Source organism: Pundamilia nyererei, unplaced genomic scaffold (genome assembly GCF_000239375.1).
Source record: "Pundamilia nyererei isolate P.nyererei 1_Seehausen unplaced genomic scaffold, PunNye1.0 scaffold00012, whole genome shotgun sequence".
NCBI classification, from domain to species: domain Eukaryota; kingdom Metazoa; phylum Chordata; class Actinopteri; order Cichliformes; family Cichlidae; genus Pundamilia; species Pundamilia nyererei.
Window position 1 is genome coordinate 3,389,948 of NW_005187413.1, and position 17,562 is coordinate 3,407,509.

A 17,562-nucleotide genomic window follows, 5' to 3' on the forward strand; every position below is an offset into this window, starting at 1 on the left:
CCCCACCCCACATGCACACCACCACCTCGTTCACCACACGCACAAACTCAGACAGCAGACAAATACAGTTTGACGTCCGGTTTTATCCAATTGTGACGACTTTGCTCTTTTATTAGTGCCTGCGCTAGCTTGATTGTATCCTTACATATTTGTGTTTACATGCTTTGCTCAATCCACTGTGAAAAGATTGTGGGTTTAATTTTGACCTGCAGCCCTGTTTGGCAGACAGAAGTAAGGCCCAGCATGCAAGCCTGATCCCCCAGAGAGGCGGTATTTATTCTGAACATAGTCTCCCTTTTTGATATGCAGAGATCCGTAACCAGCTGGTGGAGCAGTTCCGCTGTCTGGAGCAGCAGTCCGAGTCCCGGCTGCAGCTGCTGCAGGACCTGCAGGAGTTCTTCCGCAGAAAGGCCGAGCTCCAGCTTGAGTACTCCAGAGGCCTGGACAAACTGGCTGAGCGCTACTCCTCCAAGATCCGCTCCTCCAGAGAGCACCAGCACTTCAAGTGAGTCCAGCCAAAGACTTTTATACAGTGGAACATTTGTATCCCATGTGTCTGACTGGTAAACAACCCCCATATATTTGATGCTGATTGCTACACAGACAGTTAAAACAGAGACAAAGGAAAAAGAGAGAAGCGATAAACAGAAAAATTTAAAAAAGAAACAGAGGGGGGATGAAAGCAGAAGAAATGACCTGAAATGAAGCCAGGGCCAAGGAAGCTTGTGGCCTCAGGCTGCTGTGTTTTTTCCAACTAGGTCAGACTCTTTACCACCACCCCCCTTTCTTTTCTCTGTGGCTGTCATTTTATTTCCATTCTCAAACAGCTTCTTCATGCCAGGGTGCTACTCAGATACTCATATTTTCTCAATGGATGCAGAAAATAAATCACAGCTTCATTTAGAAATCTAAAGAACCAGACAATAGGGGTTATTTTACTTGGGTTTACTTAACTGGCTTAAGCTGTTTGTATGTGGGAGATTACTGGTGATGAAACAAGCACACCCTGCAGTATGCTGAGAAGCCACTTCCTCTCTGTTAAAACCAGCCTGCAACAGACTCTTGACTTTCAGATCAAGATCTGTAGTTCTGTTGTGTATGCTGCCCATTGCCATTTATTCCTATAGAAGTCCAAGCCAAAAAAAAGAATACTTATGTTTTCTGAAAATCACAGTTATAATTATTTGTTTGTTTAGCAATTCAGCAATTAATTAAAAACAAAAATAAACAATCAAATTAGATTTTAAGAATAATAGTTAAAAATACAGAAAAATGTGCCTTTACTTATTTTGACAAATGAAAGACTATCTGTCATAGCAATGATTAGCAATATAGAAAATTACAGCATAGGCATCCATTCATGTGACCTAGCTGTGTAAGTCAGGCATAACTAACTCGTTGGTTTATTCAGGAGAGGTCTTTCCAGCTCTCTTTCAGCCTCTCCAGCCAATTGGACAGGAAGCGTAATCATGGTGGAGAGCTCCACCACTGACACATTGATAAATGGAGCATACCCTCAAAGGGAGACCCCTATTAGGAAAAACCCTCTCATGGCTTCTCTCATCCCACTGTCCCAGATTTCCCCCTGTCATAATATATTGTTATCACTATATCCGTCTGTCAAAAGCTGGATTCCTTACTTGAAGACTCCATTGAAATGACTGGATGAAGTCTCAGTCATTATTAATACTGTGCGGTCCTCTCTGTTGGAGTCTTAGAACAAGCTCTGCACTCTCACTTTGATAGTTTATTTCAAACAGCGAAAACTTATTGCCCACTTTTTTCTTATCAGTCGTCCTTTCATATTTTAATTTGCAGCTACTAAAAGGGCTATCAGGAGAACATCTGGGAACATTTTCAAAACCTCCTATACCAAAGTGCTACCTGTGAGAAAATTCAAATCGCTCTATGTTTCAAAACGCTGTTTTTGGTGTCGTTTGTAGCAGTTAGTAGGTGCACTGTGTGTTTCACTGTCACTAAATTGTAATTCATATGAGGGTGGCATTCTCCTAAAGGTTTCTTGAAACAAGTGTTGTTGTACTTGTTATAGTTGTACAACAATGGCACATAAACTGTCCTAAAAACATGACGAGCAGCCAACCGCAAAACATTGGCAGTCAGGTCAGCACCATCCCATGTCCTGGATCAAACAACTGCTCTGCTTGAAAGGAGTGCCTATAGGGAAAGGATAGCTTGTTCATGTTCTTTTCAAAGAGTTACAGGATGAAAAGAAAAGCAAAAAGAAAAAGCTGATGACCAGCACTCAAAATTACCTTTAGAACCACACATCTAGTGTTCACTGAATCCTCATCAGAAATATTCTCAGTGGATTTGTGGCTGTCAAGATGCCATTTTTAAGAAAGGGAAACAGGTAGGAGCAGCTGATATATGCCTAATTACATAAGTACTGGACTGAAAATCAGTAGCAACAGATCATATGGAATAGTAGTTCAAATCATAGTAAGTATGCACAGAAGAGATCAGCAGAGAGGTAAACAGGGAGTGACTACATTCATCAAAAACACAAGTAAAGCATGGTGGACTCTGTCATGCATTTCAGCTTGTTAATATTGATGGAATTATTAATGCAGAAATGTACAGTCGGATTTTGGAAAGTGCCAACACCTTCATTTTTCAGGATGAAAATGATGTCAAACACACTGCCAATGCAGTAAATGCATTTATAGATATCTGCATATCTATAAATGCAGATTGGCACAGCACTGTAAGATCAGAAACCTTGCCTGGTCTAATGAACCAGTGAGTCTTGATTGTGGCTTTGGCACTGGGATAGTAGGGTCAGGTTTTTGGCATATCCCTTTAGCACCCTTTATGCTGTCGCTCAGGAGGAAGTGCGGGTCATCTACTAATCGGTCCCTGGCTGCCCCAGTCTACATGCCAAATATCCTTGGGCAAGATACTAACCCCAAGTTGCTTTTCAGTGCATAGGAAGAACTTGCATAGAAAAAAGTGCTTGTGTGAATGGGTGAATGAGGCAGGTGGGGAAAGCATCTTGAGTGTTCAGAGTAGAAGAGCGCTATGTAACAACCAGTCCATTTACCATTTTCTGATGGCTGCTTCCACCAGGACATCGCGCTCTTCCATATCATGTCAATATGGACCAAAGATTTCAGAGGAATTTTTCCAGCACTACGTTGAATCTGTGCCTTGAAGAATCGAGGAAGTTACGAAGACACAAAGACACATTCAACACAGTACTAGCAAGGTGTACCTTATAAAATGGCCGGTCAGTGTATAATACTGATTATGAATGGGACTGAAACAATGCAGTGTTTATGCCTTGGACAAAAAAAGACAATGACAATGGAAACATGTTCATGTTCAGTTCGTGTGCATGACAGAGTTAATTTTTTCCCACTGAAACAACTTAGGAGTTTAAAAAATAGCACAACAAAAAAGGTTTTGAACAGTCTTAGATTACATTTCAACATTGTTTTGGATGCACTGAGGGAGCTGGAGAGGGCCTATAGTGCCTTTCTTCTCTTTTGTTATAGTGCAGAAATGAGCGCTAGCTGAAGATTAGAGTGAGCTTCGCCAAGGCAGAAAAACAGCTATAATTCACTTCAAAAAGAAAATGAAAGCATAAATACAATTCTCCACGGATGAAACTGATCAAAGTTTTGCAGCAGTTGAGAGAAAACAAGTCAGGACGACTCTTTCAGTGTGATCTTCAAAACCAATATTAGAGTCAAAAATAACTTCCGTATTTTTGATTCACACTGAAAACGAAGAAGCTGTTGTGGATCAGAAAAAGTGCAGCGGGTTCACCACAAGAAAAGCATCTGTAATTTGAGGTTATTTACTGGAACTAATTGCACAGACAACTGAACCAGACATTGTGTTTTAAGAAAAGTCATATTTTTGAAGCTACACAGTATTAAGAGCATATGTTACTGCCATGGGATTTCAGCCATGGAAGGATATGTAAGGCTTCTAACTTTACTTGGTGATCGCAGTAAGCAATGAGCAATGATCTAGAATGCAACACTAAGAGATCGAAGAGAATATGTGACACATCCGATATGACTGTACATTTTCACATGTGTATGTTTAGCACTTTTTGAGTCACTATTTGTGACTCTTATTCAGCATGAGTGGTTTCTGTGCAGTCTACTTAAAAGCTAGAGTCTTAAGAGAGATGGTTTTTAACTTGCTGTTTGACTGATAAATAATAGTACTGGGCAGGAACCCATTTGAATAAATTAAAATGACTGTGTAAACTTATCAGTGCTCAGTCTTGGGCGACGTGTCAGTGGTTTCTTATTTAAAAAACTTGACTTGGGGTATAAAAACTTGTAACTAGCATGACTTTATAACTCTACAAAGGGTAGATTTTAGTGCAGCATATTGCTGATACAAAATGAGGTCATCATCTTATTAGACATGGTTGTTTAAAGCACTTATTTTGCTACCTGGGGTTTTAGTGCTGGTTTCTACTAATGACACACTTTGCGCCATGCTGGTATAATCATGACGCATTAGGTTCCCCATTAAATTAAGATGAACTTTTCACATTAAATTTACTGGGAGTTTTCTAATGCTTTCCATCTTAGTTGATAATGTGCTTTTTAGAAGTTATGAAAATGGTGATCTTAGCCTAAACTCTTCCTTTTGCTCAGGTTGTGTGGCAAAAAGAATTCTGTGGTCTGATTGTCTTTTTCACATCCCCAAAGAAATGCAAACTGTGAAATTAATTCATCCCAAATTCACTGTTCTCCTTTCACAATTCAATTTTGTCTGATTCGCAGCACAGGTCAGCTATTGGCTGATAGCAAAAAATGTTTTATTTTTACTGTGTGCATCCAGCAGTGTCACAGAGCATTTGTATATGCTGTCATGCTAAAGTGTTCTCTAAAGACAAAATGAGAAGAAAAATACCTCCATTAAATCTTTGGTGTGATGATAATTAAACTCACATGTCCTCTTAAGCAAGGAGGCAGCCAGCATGCCTTCTGAGTTTGTGTGTCAACAAGTGCGTATGCTGCCTTTACTTGCTGATTCCCCCCACATGAGCTGTGACCACTTGATCTCTGATATGTGAAGCCCACAGGCGGCACCAAATAGTAAATAAGCTAGGATTAAAATGAATGTTGGGTGGTGTAAGAAAGTCGTGACCATACATACACGTTCTCTTAGGTGTCCTCTTTAGTTTTCTTGTTAGCCTTTATCCCATTTGGTTTACATTTCCTGAAGGCCTTTCATTCATTAACAAAGTATTTCTCTCGCTGTTTCAGGAAAGATCAAAATCTCCTCTCCACTGTGAACTGCTGGTATTTGGTCTTGGATCAAACCCGACGCGAGAGCAAAGACCACGCCACACTCAGCGACATCTACAACAACAACGTCATTGTCCGTTTGGCGCACGTGGGTGAAGATGTCATCAGACTTTTCAAAAAGGTCAGAATCAGAATTAAATGAATGAGGTCATGCTCCCCTGACAGTAACTAACACACACATTTCATCTGCTCAAATGTCATGACAGGTAATATGTAAAAATATAATTAATATATAAAAAAAATATAAAAAAATCTAATTAGGGGAAGGGCATGAAAATATCAGTTAGGGATGTCAAACTCATTTTAGTGTACGGGTCAGGTATTTCCCATTTTGGTCTCGAATGGTTTGATCAGTAAAACCACTGCATTATAGCCCATAAAAAAAAACAAAGGAACAAACAAAAAAAATTTCCTTTGTCTTCTCTTACTTTTAGTGTAACCAAGTAAATGTACTTTAGTGTACTACAGTGATACTAGTGCATTGCTCACGATGTTTAGAATAATGGAGGACTAGCTCTACAAATTCTTCACCTTCACCTAAAATCAACAGCTATCAAATGGTTGAAACTTGGGCACAGTTGTTCCATCAGGACAATGATCCCGAACACATCAGGACAGGTTTTTAGAAAGGATAGAGGAGGCTAACATTAACCTTCTGGAATGGTCTTCCCAAAGCCCCAACCTCAACCCCGTTGAGAATTTGTGAAATGATTTGTGGGTTGGTGCCAGGAAACCAACTAATTTGAATGGACTCCACCACCTTCTGCCAAGAAGAGCGATCAAACATTCAGCCGAAATTGTGCCAGAAGCTTCTGGATGGCTAGCAAAAGTGTCTGGTTGAGGTGCAAGTTGCTAAGGAACATTTAACCAAATATTAGTGGGGGTGTATGAATCCTGGGAGGATTAGAGAATATTCAAAAATAATTTCAATCTCATCCACCCAAAGTCAGTAAAGATTTATGCTGTTCAATCATTCCACCCTGGAAAAAACAACAGTTCAAAGAAATCATTAAAGCCAAAACTTAGCCTGACACTCATGCTATATTAACTTTATGTAAACTTCTGACCACAACTTTCTTTCATTTATCCAAAATTTTGTCTTTCAAACATATGTCTGAAACTATATATACTATATATATGCTTTAGTATACTATATATGCTTTATACTGTTACATATAAGAGTATACATAACATATGCTTTGCATGAGAGTAGCAGAGTACATGTGGAAAAGCACCCCCAACCACCTTAGGGATTTTATATCAGTATCATATCATTTGACAGCAGCAGGAGTTTAGAGTAATTTATGCCTTCTAGGAGGCTCTGCAGTATCTTGATGGGAGCCCTGATGAGAATGGGATGGCCTGTAACCCATGCTAGGAAAAACACTAACTGCCTGCAGAAAATCTTTTTTTTTTCTTTTTCAAAATGTTAGCTCAAATTCTGGTAAAGTTCTCCTGAACAATAATCCTGTTACCGGTATACTCCAGTATCCTGGTTCAGCTTGATGTTAATAAATGACACATGGGGGGAGGGAAATGAATCAACTCTGGCATCTTTTTAAACAAAGACTAAATGTACTGAATGTGCTAAAGTCTAATGCCTGTCACATGTGAAATTGCAAGGTTGCTGTTTTGACAAAGTAGTCCCTGAGAGGTGACAAAAAACAAAACAAAAACAGGATTGGTTGAGCTGAGCATTACTCCATATTACCTCAAACCGATTTCTAGGCTCACTCTCCACTGGCATCATTCCCCGTCTTAGGTTATAACCCTTTTGTGGGACATGTCCAATTCATCATAGGCTCTCATCCTTTAAAACCAAACGGAAACTGCGACTCCGCTCAATGGGAAATGCTCTGCAGTTACTGCGCTGTTCTATTTTAGTCTGCATTTGCACTTTGGACATTGGATCTTTTCTGGTGCAGCGTAATGATAGCATTTCAATACTGATGACATCCATCACATACAAAATAAAACTGGCACACAGCTTTCAAGTGTCTCACATGTGGGAAAGCAGTTCTGTTAACTAACCCAGTTCTTGTTCTTAGATGTTTGAATACTTGTCTTCATTTGTCCTTTAAATGTGGTATTATTTTCCTCTACAAAGCTGTCTCCTGTTTTTCTTTTTTTTACAGAGTAAAGACATCGGCGTACAGATGCATGAAGAGTTAGTGAAAGTCACCAATGAACTGTACACGGTGAGTTGCTGTTGCTTGTGTTGAAAGCCTATGGGATGTCAATCTTAAAGCCAGGCTTTTTTTAAATACCTAAACCTGCAACCTGTGGGTTTGACACCACACAGAGCAGATGTGCCTTTTCAGCAGAGCAGCCTGTAACAGGTCATCTCTTCCCTCTCCTGAGGTCATGAAAGGATAAAATTTGCATTCTTCCTCCTGCTGTGAATTGCTACATGAGTTGAAGGAGACAGTGTTCCTGCTCCTAGCTGTGCTTCAAGCAGACTCAGCAGTCTGTGCTACAGAGGTGCACTGTGCTTACAGCAAAATGAGCTTCTGTAATGTTTTCAGCTAATGTTACATGTAATCTGACACCTCTGCTTGCCTCATATGTTAACAGTTGTCACTCTCGGTGGACTGTTATAACCACATACTGCATATAGAAATGTGTGCATATGCATACTAGTAAACACACAGCAAAGGTTTGTGCAGTGGTGCAGACACAAAACATCTGCGTTTATCTGCACTGCATCTTCATTTGGCAAAAGAAAAGGAACTGAGGCGTATCACTGGCTGCATGTGGGACAGTACAGCAGACTCGCCAGAATGCATTCTTCTGGCTCTAATTGCTCGGTGATATCCTTATCTTTACTTACTGCTCAATGGCTAATATGATTCATAGCATAAACGAAAAAACAATTTACAAGCATAAACAGACTAGATGTAATTAAGACTACGATGAAAGTGTATTTTGGCAAGCAGGACAATAGCATGCTGTGAAACAGAATACCCTCGTGGATTATTTTTTCCCTCGTCACATCCACAATTCATTGTTTTTCATTTCAGTGATTAAACAGAGCAGTCACCCAATTGTGTTTTAAAGGTCTTAAAACATTCCATTGCAAATAAGATGAGAAACAACAACATGCTCTTATAGATTTGCACTACTTTTCACTGTAAATTTGATTTATTTCATGACCGAGCGTCATTTCTTTTGCAGGATGTATAAAACTCCACTCTTGGCTGCTTGCACGTTCAATCCTTTCTCTTGACATCCTAGTTGTTGTCAGCTTAATTGTGCAGGTGATTAATCCTTTATCGTGGTCCTGTAAAACTGGCTAAACATAATTGCAGCAAAGTTTGACAACCCTGTGATTTGATTCATTTATGATAAAGGAGCAAAAAGCGGAGATGAGCAGAAAGTAGGTCAATTGTGGATTTTTTTTTTTTACAGTTAGTTTCGCAAATTGTTAGTAATTTACAAAATTACTAAATTTAAAAAAAGAGTTGGTGGCAAAAGGAAAAAAAATGACCTAGTAAGAAAGCTAAGCACATGTGCACATTGCAAAATGATGTGTATGCAGCACATCACAAATGGATTTGAATCTGGATTACTGAAATCGTATAAACCACATGAGAATAGTTCTCACATGTAACATTGTACCGTGCATGTTATATTACTGCTATACTGATATTGATTTTTCCTCCCTCTGATTCATGCATTATTAAATGCCTGTCTGCAGCTCCCACACACAGCATAAGGAATAGCAGGAGTCTGCTCAACTTTATAATTGAGAAAAGTGTAGAGTTTAAGAGAAAATATAATCATTGTGTGGTTATTTTATCATTTGCATCTTAAATAAGCAAATGTTGTCAGGCAGCAGGTCCCTGGTTTTGGTCAGCTGCTGAGTTTTTGCAAAAATTGAGGAGTTTTTTGTTTCATCTGTAGCAGAGGAGGTTGCTCACTGTCACTTTGTAACCTCCTTCCTCCCCTGCTGATCGATCTCACTGTCCTTTGCACGTCCGTTGCAGACGGGGTTGCTAGGAAACCAGAACTTGAGAATCAGTGATGGTGAAGCAGATGTTGTGCGACTGTGCTGTTGATTCAGGTTTACTAGTTAAACATTTACATGTGGCTTTTTTGATAAAACCATGAAACATCTATCCGAAAACAGAGATTGTTTTTGTAAAAGTACCACGACTGTCTTACTTTACTTTGCTTTGCTGGGATATTTAATTTGTCTTGCTATTCTGTGGTTAGGCTATTCAGACAGTGTGGAGACATCAGACAAACGTACTGGACACTCCAGCTGAGTTAGAAAATGTCAATGAAAATATGACAGTCCCATGAGAATGATGAGTATGCTACACTCACTAATGTTTACTTGTGTGATGAACAAAAGTACTCCGGCGTCTTATTGGTATCTTTCTAAGCAGCTGCTGTGTTTATTAAGTCATGATGATCTGGTTATAAAATTAATAAGAAAGGTTCATAAAAAAGAGAATACTGACAATTCTTAGTTTATTTAGCCAAAATCTAATGACCTCATGCCGTGGCGAGGCGTCTCTCTTCTGTCTGTCCGTTAATAATTCACAAGAATCTTTCTTCCTCCTAACTACAGAATATTGGTCATATTTTAGTGGAGCCTGCACACAGTGATCATCTCACAGGTCTCCATCAAATTTGTGTTGAAGGTCAAGTTCAAAGTCACATTTGTCATTCTCATTGGATTTTAAAATTCAGATTACGTGGTGTTTCGGCCCGTTTTTGCTGGCCACTTAGTGTGTTTTCAGTCCTGTAGTTGATTCTTTGTCCTAAAGAACAAACCACAGGGTGTCTCCCTACGGTTTTTCTTTCTCTTATTTCTTTCTCCTTAACTTAGCCTGGTTCAGACTGAAGTTTTTTCTACGTACTGTCGGATCTTTGAGTTTTTTTCTGTAAGGTTGCAGAATCTTTAGGTTACAAAGTAAAATAATCTGATGATCAACAAGGATCCTGTACCAAAATTTGAGGATATTGCTTTTCTTCATCATACTTATCAGCTTCCTTGCTCGTTTAACTGTGATGTCCTTTATACTTGCTGTGTATTCTTGCAGGTGATGAAGACGTACCACATGTACCACACTGAGAGTCTCAGTGCTGAGAGCAAACTGAAGGAGGCAGAAAAGCAGGAGGAGAAGCACATTGGCAAGGCTAATGACATTGGCCTGCGTTATGGCTACGATGATCGTCCACAGCGTCGAAGTTCTGTAAAGAAAATGGAGAAACTGAAGGAGAAGGTCTGTTTTTAGCCCATGTATGATGAGGATTTATGTCATGCACATTACTCCCAATACACTCTATCTATTCGACTGCAAACAAGCTGTAAATGCATTTGTAATTGAAGTGTCCAAGTAAATCCAACTATTTTATACATGCACACTGACAGATTATAGAGAAGATACAACTGTTTAATGTATAATGCATTCTTAGAGTACATTAGGAAACCATTTTGCTTCCTCCCTTGATGGGACTCTCGCTCTTCCTTTTACACCCCCAGAGACAAGCCAAGTACTCTGAAAACAAGATGAAATGCACAAAGGCCCGGAATGACTATCTTCTCAATCTGGCAGCTACTAATGCCCTGGTGGCCAAATACTACATCCACGATGTCTCAGACATGATAGATGTAAGTCAGAGCCAAGAATGGAAATATGGATGGAAATGGAAATACTCTCTTTTTGTCAGAGTGCATTTTTATTCAGGTTAAGTTTGTTTTTGGATCTGTAATTACTATGCTTTGTTTTTTTGTCCCCAGTGTTGCGACTTAGGGTACCATGCAAGCTTAGCACGCACCTTGAGAACCTACCTTTCTGCAGAATATAGTCTAGAAACTTCTCGGCACGAAGGGTTGGACTTATTGGAGGGAGCAGTGGATGCCATGGACACCAGAGGAGACAAGCTGAAGTTTATGGACACACATTGCCAGATCTTCTGTCCTCCTGCATGCTTTGACTATCAGCCACACATGGGAGATGAGGTGAGTCGACAGGGAGGGTAATGATTTAAAAAGGCGTTCTTTGAAGGTCTTTATTCTTGCTATGTTTATTTTGCACTGTGTTAAGTCACTTTCGGAACTATCCCTTTATTTCTTAATCCCAGGTGTGTCAAGTGAGTGCACAGCAGCCTGTCCAGACAGAACTCTTGATGCGCTACCACCAGCTGCAATCACGTCTGGCCACACTAAAAATAGAAAATGAAGAGGTGAGCGGCTCATTTTAAAGCAAAACAAGCTCACTGATGTGCTTAGGTATACGTTTTAGATGGCCTTATCCATACTCACGCTCAGTTCATATTTGGCCTTTGATATGTGAAGCAGCATCTGTATTCTTTTCTCTATTCTCTAAGGTCAATATTTTCCTGTAGTATATCCTGATGTTTCATTGAGATAATGTTACACAGATACCAGAGTCTTTTGAGAAAGAGTCTTTATGTACAAAGGTGTACATAAAGACAAACAAGTGATTATCAGTGATAGTGAAGTTAGATCCTGAATCCTGTATAGGGTCTCATAGGGGAAGCTGTTAACATAGTAGTCTGAGTTGCTGAGTTTGAATATAGAGTTTGCACCATCAGTGTATTAATGCAAAATACTGTGCAAGGAAGTGAAGTTGTTATCATTCAAACCATCGACTAAATGCAGAAGAACAGGGAAAAAAACACATATCTGCTGCTCTAAATGCAAGAGTCTTTAAAACAACACGCTAAGACACCAGAGTCCTTGAGAAAGAGTCTTTATTGCCGTTAGATTGATCTGTTACATTTAGTTTTATACTTCATAATTTTTGCAAACACTCTCACACTTTCCCTTACATCTGAAGCTATAAGCTAACCAGCTACTAATCAGTCATTAGGTAGTTAGCTTAGTTTAGCTAGCTTTGATCAATATCATCCACTGAATACTGAAATCACTGAAATCGATCTCTTATTATTGTTTCTTTTACCTTTATTCAACCAGGAAAACCCCATTTAGATCAAATCTCTTTTCCAAGGGAGACCTCGTCTGATCTTTCTGTAAATTATTCCATGTCCAAGTGAATAGTAAGAAAAAGCTTTTTTCCCCAGCCTTTTAGAATTCTAGGCACATTAAAAAGCAACCATTTACAGAAGTGTAGCTGGTAAATGTTGGTGCTGGGACAGAGAAGGGTAAGGTGAAACTAAAAGTTGTAGAGAAAGAAATACCAATACTGTTTTTTGCAAGTGGTCAATGATGCCCAATCCATAAAATCTGCATAGCAGGCATGAAAGTAATATATCTGTGTTTTCATTCATCTTTTTTAGCAAACAAAATAATTTTTCACAAAACTATTCCTTTAGGAAAAACAGAACCCATCCCTCCGATTAGTCTATCACTCATCATCATGGCACAGGAGGCACTTTCATACCTTCATTTACTGTGTTGTGTTTAATAATGCGGGCCACCAACACCCTCCACTACAAACATGTAACAACAGCCAGCCACTCTCCAGAGCTGTCACTATGCATTCATATTCATTCATTAAATCTGACACTGATATGTGGGGTCGTATCTCATCCAGTCTCCTGCTTCCAATGGGGGCCACCCCCAGCATGGTCACCAAGGCCACTGTGACTCACACAGACATGTTTAAAGGTCACCAGGGTGTGTGTATGTGTCAGTGGTTGTCTGTCATGAATAAGGAAATCCACGGTCCCTTCCTGTCTGCCTCCCATGGAAGGCACATAGTTAATCTTTCATGTCGTGATGCATCAAGCTAGCAAGCTAATTACTCTATTGTTCACTCTGTCAGTCTAACTACGGTGCAAATAGCCTGCAGCAGTATAATCTGAGCTGCCGTGTTTACACCACAGTTTGTTCGAGACACTGAGAAGACTAATGAAAATATGCCCAGTGGTACAAATATTCTTTTATTATTTTATGTGTACAAATGACCAGTTTGGTATCTTTTTTAATATAATTGTATTTAAACAAATATATTCATGTTGTGACTAATGCTGAAATGACAACTAAAGTTTACATCTATATGTGTTTCAGGTGAGGAAGACTCTTGACGCCACCTTGCAGACCCTCCATGATATGCTTACTGTGGAGGACTTTGATGTTTCAGAGGCTTTCCAGCACAGCCAATCCACAGAGTCTGTGAAATCAGCCTCATCTGACTCTTACATGAGCAAGGCAAACATCGCCAAAAGACGAGCCAATCAACAAGAGACTGAGGGCTTCTACTTTACTGTGAGTAGTCGGACAAATGAACAAAGAAATTGCAGCGTGGTGTAAATGTGCACAGTACAACACAAAGAATGTCTAGAAATAGCACTAATTGTCTTTTTGTCTTTCTTATCAATAGAAATACAAGGAGTACTTGAATGGCAGCAATCTCATTGTCAAACTGCAGGCTAAGCATGACCTTCTGAAGCAGACGCTAGGAGAAGGTGAGACTTATTAAAATGTTGTCACACTGTGTTTAGCGGTGTAGAAAGTTCTATATTAAAGTAACTGCCAAGAAAGCAAGTATCTCTAGAGTATATTAGTACCTTGATATATAGAAGCACATATAGAAAATCTATTATAGCTGTTTTTATCCAAAGGAAGTAGAGCTACTTTCAGCAGCTCCCTTATTTACAAGATGTCACCATAGCAGGTAACTCTGCATGTTTGATTTGGCACATTGTTTACACCAGATGCCCATCCTGATGCAACCCCAAAGGAATTTGTGTCTCCTTCTGGGATTGAACCAGAGCTCTTTCACTTGTTAGGCAAATATGTAACAACACTATACAGCCAATTTAGCCAAAAGAAGTAATTAAAAAAAAAACATAATATCTTCAGTTTGTATGTAGCCTACCCCATGCTTTTAGAAAATACAATACAAAATTATATCATTCAGAGCTATATTAAGAGAACAAAAACCCTGCAGTCCATGATAACAAGCACTGTTATACAAATTTAAGACCCGAGAGCTGTTAAAATAATGAAGCCAAAGGGTCAGTAAGGGTCTGTGTCTTTTAATGTCACAATGTTGCTACTTTGGAATCACAAACATGTGTTAAATAATTTTGTTTTGTTGGGAATATTAAAAGTTTTCAGACTCCCATATATCACAGTTGTGTCTGCTGTACACAGATTCTTTTAGAAATCAGATAATTAAATATTGATCAAAACAAAACACCAAATTATATTACTTATTATATTACTTATATTATTATAAATGATATTATGCAGTAAAGTTGTAGTTCTCATGGCATCCTGAAAACTGCACGATCTAAAAGCAGGTCATCTCAAACCATGGATTACTAGTATAGCATTGAAAGGATATTTCTTCCCATGCTTTCCTTACATATTCATGATATTAAATATGTGTTAAACTCATCCAGAAGAGAGAAGAAAAGTATATTTGATGTCATGATGTCATGGTGATCATCAGACTCTTGCTAGCGTATGCTTTAAGGTTGGAATTATGTGTTTGACATAAAGAAGGATTGTGCTGGAAGCTGCTTTACACATGACATGATCCTTGAACAAACATTTCTGACTGACTGATCAAAGCGAGGCCTTAATTTGTTTGCTATACTGAAACGTGCGTGTGAGTGTGCTAATGTGGTGCACATATCATGAAATCATAATACTGTACAAATCAGCTCCCACTCTTGTTGCCTCTGGATACATTTTCACTTTCACAGAGCTAGTCTGCAGCCTAGTCCCCTTCTGGGGCTCTTGTGCTGTTTCTAGGGCGACCGTTGAATGACCACTGCCTGGCGGTGAGTCAGATTCAACCATGGCGTTCACCCCATTCAGCCTGACTGAATAGATGCCGGTTTTCTCATAACACCCCTTTCCTTCTCCATCTGCCAGCCATGTATAGTCAGCCAGCACTCAACCGTGCTGCTAACTTCTGTGATTGTAAAACTAGTGTGTTCTAATTTAGCCTCTCTCTGTGTGTGCTTATTCCTTTTAGGGGAGAGGGCTGAATATGGAACAACGAGGTAAGGTTTTCAGTGACAAGAGGGTGAATAAAGTCGGCAATGATGTGTAAAATCCTTCCTGTGTCCTTGGATATGGCACAAATAAAGTCACAGTGTAGGAATATCGTTACCTCACCATGTTGAATGGTTTGGATCCAAATTAGAGATGCTTTTATCTATAGATATATCTTAAGACTAGGGACTTGGAGATGGATAATGATTTGATTAATAAAAACAATTAAATGAGGAGAAAATTAAAAAATATTGACAAGAAGGGCATGTGACAAATACAAATGCTTGACTTTTATTTTGATCAATTAAATTTTATATTTAATTATATCTGTATTGAGTATTTTGTGATGTATTACCTTTCAGTCATTATTACTTTGAGAAAGTCACAGGAGCTCCATCCTTGTATTATTTTTACTTTTAGGTTAATACGCAAATTTGCTTTCTTGCCAAGTGTTAAATGAGAAAGTTGATGCCAGAAAGCTGATTCTGTTCATCCTGATGGTGTGTTGGTCCCACTCAGATGATTGTATGCTCAGATTGAGGCTACATCAAAGGGTTTGCTAATTTAAGTTAGCATTTAGTAGCAAATAGCTAGTGCAAGCACAATGTATCATTTGTATAATTCGGATTTTAGATAATAAGCAACACAAAATATTATACATTTAAAGCCACTAGCTAAGCAATTTCAAGGTACTTATTTATTTATTTTTGGTTTTAAAACATTGTGCTAAGCTAGATAATATGATTATGGCTTTATAGAGACAGCGTAATACATTATACACTCACTCATTGATTGCCCACTAAATGAAACATATTCCACTGTACTTTGTAGTGCAGTACTTTGTACTGTCTATAGAAAGTATTAATAATGGATGTAGCAGGTTTTTCGCTTAATTTACCCAAAAAGCCTAAAACTGACATATTTCACATTCTCTATTAATTTGTTTTTTTGTTAAGTTGCCCATCTTTATCTTTTCTTCTTTATCTCTGTCATATCAGGTTTGTAGTTTTTTGACAGGTGACAGAACTGTAAAGGATACACCTTTATGCTATTCAAAATTAATGGAGAGCCATGAATTATTTTCCCTTCCTGTCTGAGCGAGAGTTTGACTAATTGCACTCTGTCTCTTCATATTTATCATGAAGATATGAAAAGAGTATCGGCTGTCTCATCTAGCTCTCAGCAAGAAAGCAAATGACTGTAGCCTATCTCAGAAACAATCAATATATGACTACCATATTCTTTATGATTTGGAGCAGCCTATTGTTTTGGTAAAGATCTGAAAAGAAAAACATCTTAAGCAAAATCAGTTTTACTGTTGCATATTGCATTATTTTTCATGTTTGCATTGTACCAACCCTACAAACCCCACCATCTCCCCAGGCCCCCAACTCTTCCCCCTAAACCCCAGAGAATGCGGAAGTGTAGACCTCGCTCCATTTTTAACCCTAGGCTGTTTAACGGCAATATGGAGGCCTTCATTCAGGTATAAGCCCATCTGTGCCCTCTGTCTCTCATGAGCTCAGCTTTCTCGCTAGCAGTCCTTGGGGGTTCTCTTGCCTGTGACCACTCTTTTATCCAAACATTGCCTCACTCATGCACTGACTTTCCTCTTGCTCAATGCTTGTCTTCACATTTGACGAAAACACTAGATAAGGTGAAAGCTGGTCCAGCAGCTTGATGTGAAGATGGTGTATTTTCAAAAGCACCAGTATAAGGTTTGTTCTTGTGAGCCCCCAGCCTCCGTACACTGAATTAATTTGGCTGTATGTCAGTTGACCACACAGCAGCTATGCAAATAAACAGATGGCCACTTCCACTCTAATGCTAATCAAACTCAGCAGACAAGCAGGGCATGCACCGACAAAAGTACAGAGATAAAACGATTAACCAATGAATCAACTGACAAAAAAACAAAAGGAAAAATTTTTTTTTTTTTGCTTTATTGATTTTTTTGTATAGTGTTGTATGTTTTATTATCATTATTTATATCTTAGTAGTTCTTCAATGGGCTTTTTTCTCACAGAACAAATAAAGAATCAGTTAGTTGAGGAGATGTCGTAATTAGCAGATCGACTGATAAATCCATTCTAATTTCCCTCCAAGTCAAGAAGCTGTTTTTGGCTGGAAAAATATGTGTCTTCCCCCCACCCACCATGCTCTGAAGTAGGCCCTTCCCTCCCACTCCCCCCCAAACCATGCCCTCATGTCTCACACGCCACATGGCACTGATGCTTTTCTCAGGCCATGCCTCGTCCTTCTCTCTCTCTTTCTCTCTCTCTCTCTCTCTCTCTCTCTCTCTCTCTCTCTCTCTCT

At 39.0% G+C, this 17,562-nt stretch overlaps 1 protein-coding gene across 2 annotated transcripts in view; it reads left to right on the plus strand.

The window, feature by feature from the left end:
- Positions 1 to 17,562, plus strand: part of LOC102206996 (SLIT-ROBO Rho GTPase-activating protein 3-like) — a 36,372-nt gene that overhangs the window by 7,221 nt on the left and 11,589 nt on the right. Inside the window, exons 2-12 of one of the 2 annotated variants that reach the window (XM_005724499.1) lie at positions 310 to 505; positions 5,256 to 5,418; positions 7,433 to 7,495; positions 10,349 to 10,531; positions 10,792 to 10,920; positions 11,050 to 11,271; positions 11,394 to 11,495; positions 13,306 to 13,503; positions 13,619 to 13,703; positions 15,227 to 15,254; positions 16,630 to 16,732. In XM_005724499.1, coding sequence (XP_005724556.1) covers positions 310 to 505; positions 5,256 to 5,418; positions 7,433 to 7,495; positions 10,349 to 10,531; positions 10,792 to 10,920; positions 11,050 to 11,271; positions 11,394 to 11,495; positions 13,306 to 13,503; positions 13,619 to 13,703; positions 15,227 to 15,254; positions 16,630 to 16,732 — 1,472 coding nt within the window. The remainder of the gene's footprint in view (positions 1 to 309; positions 506 to 5,255; positions 5,419 to 7,432; positions 7,496 to 10,348; positions 10,532 to 10,791; positions 10,921 to 11,049; positions 11,272 to 11,393; positions 11,496 to 13,305; positions 13,504 to 13,618; positions 13,704 to 15,226; positions 15,255 to 16,629; positions 16,733 to 17,562) is intronic. The other variant, XM_005724500.1, reaches the window with a different exon arrangement.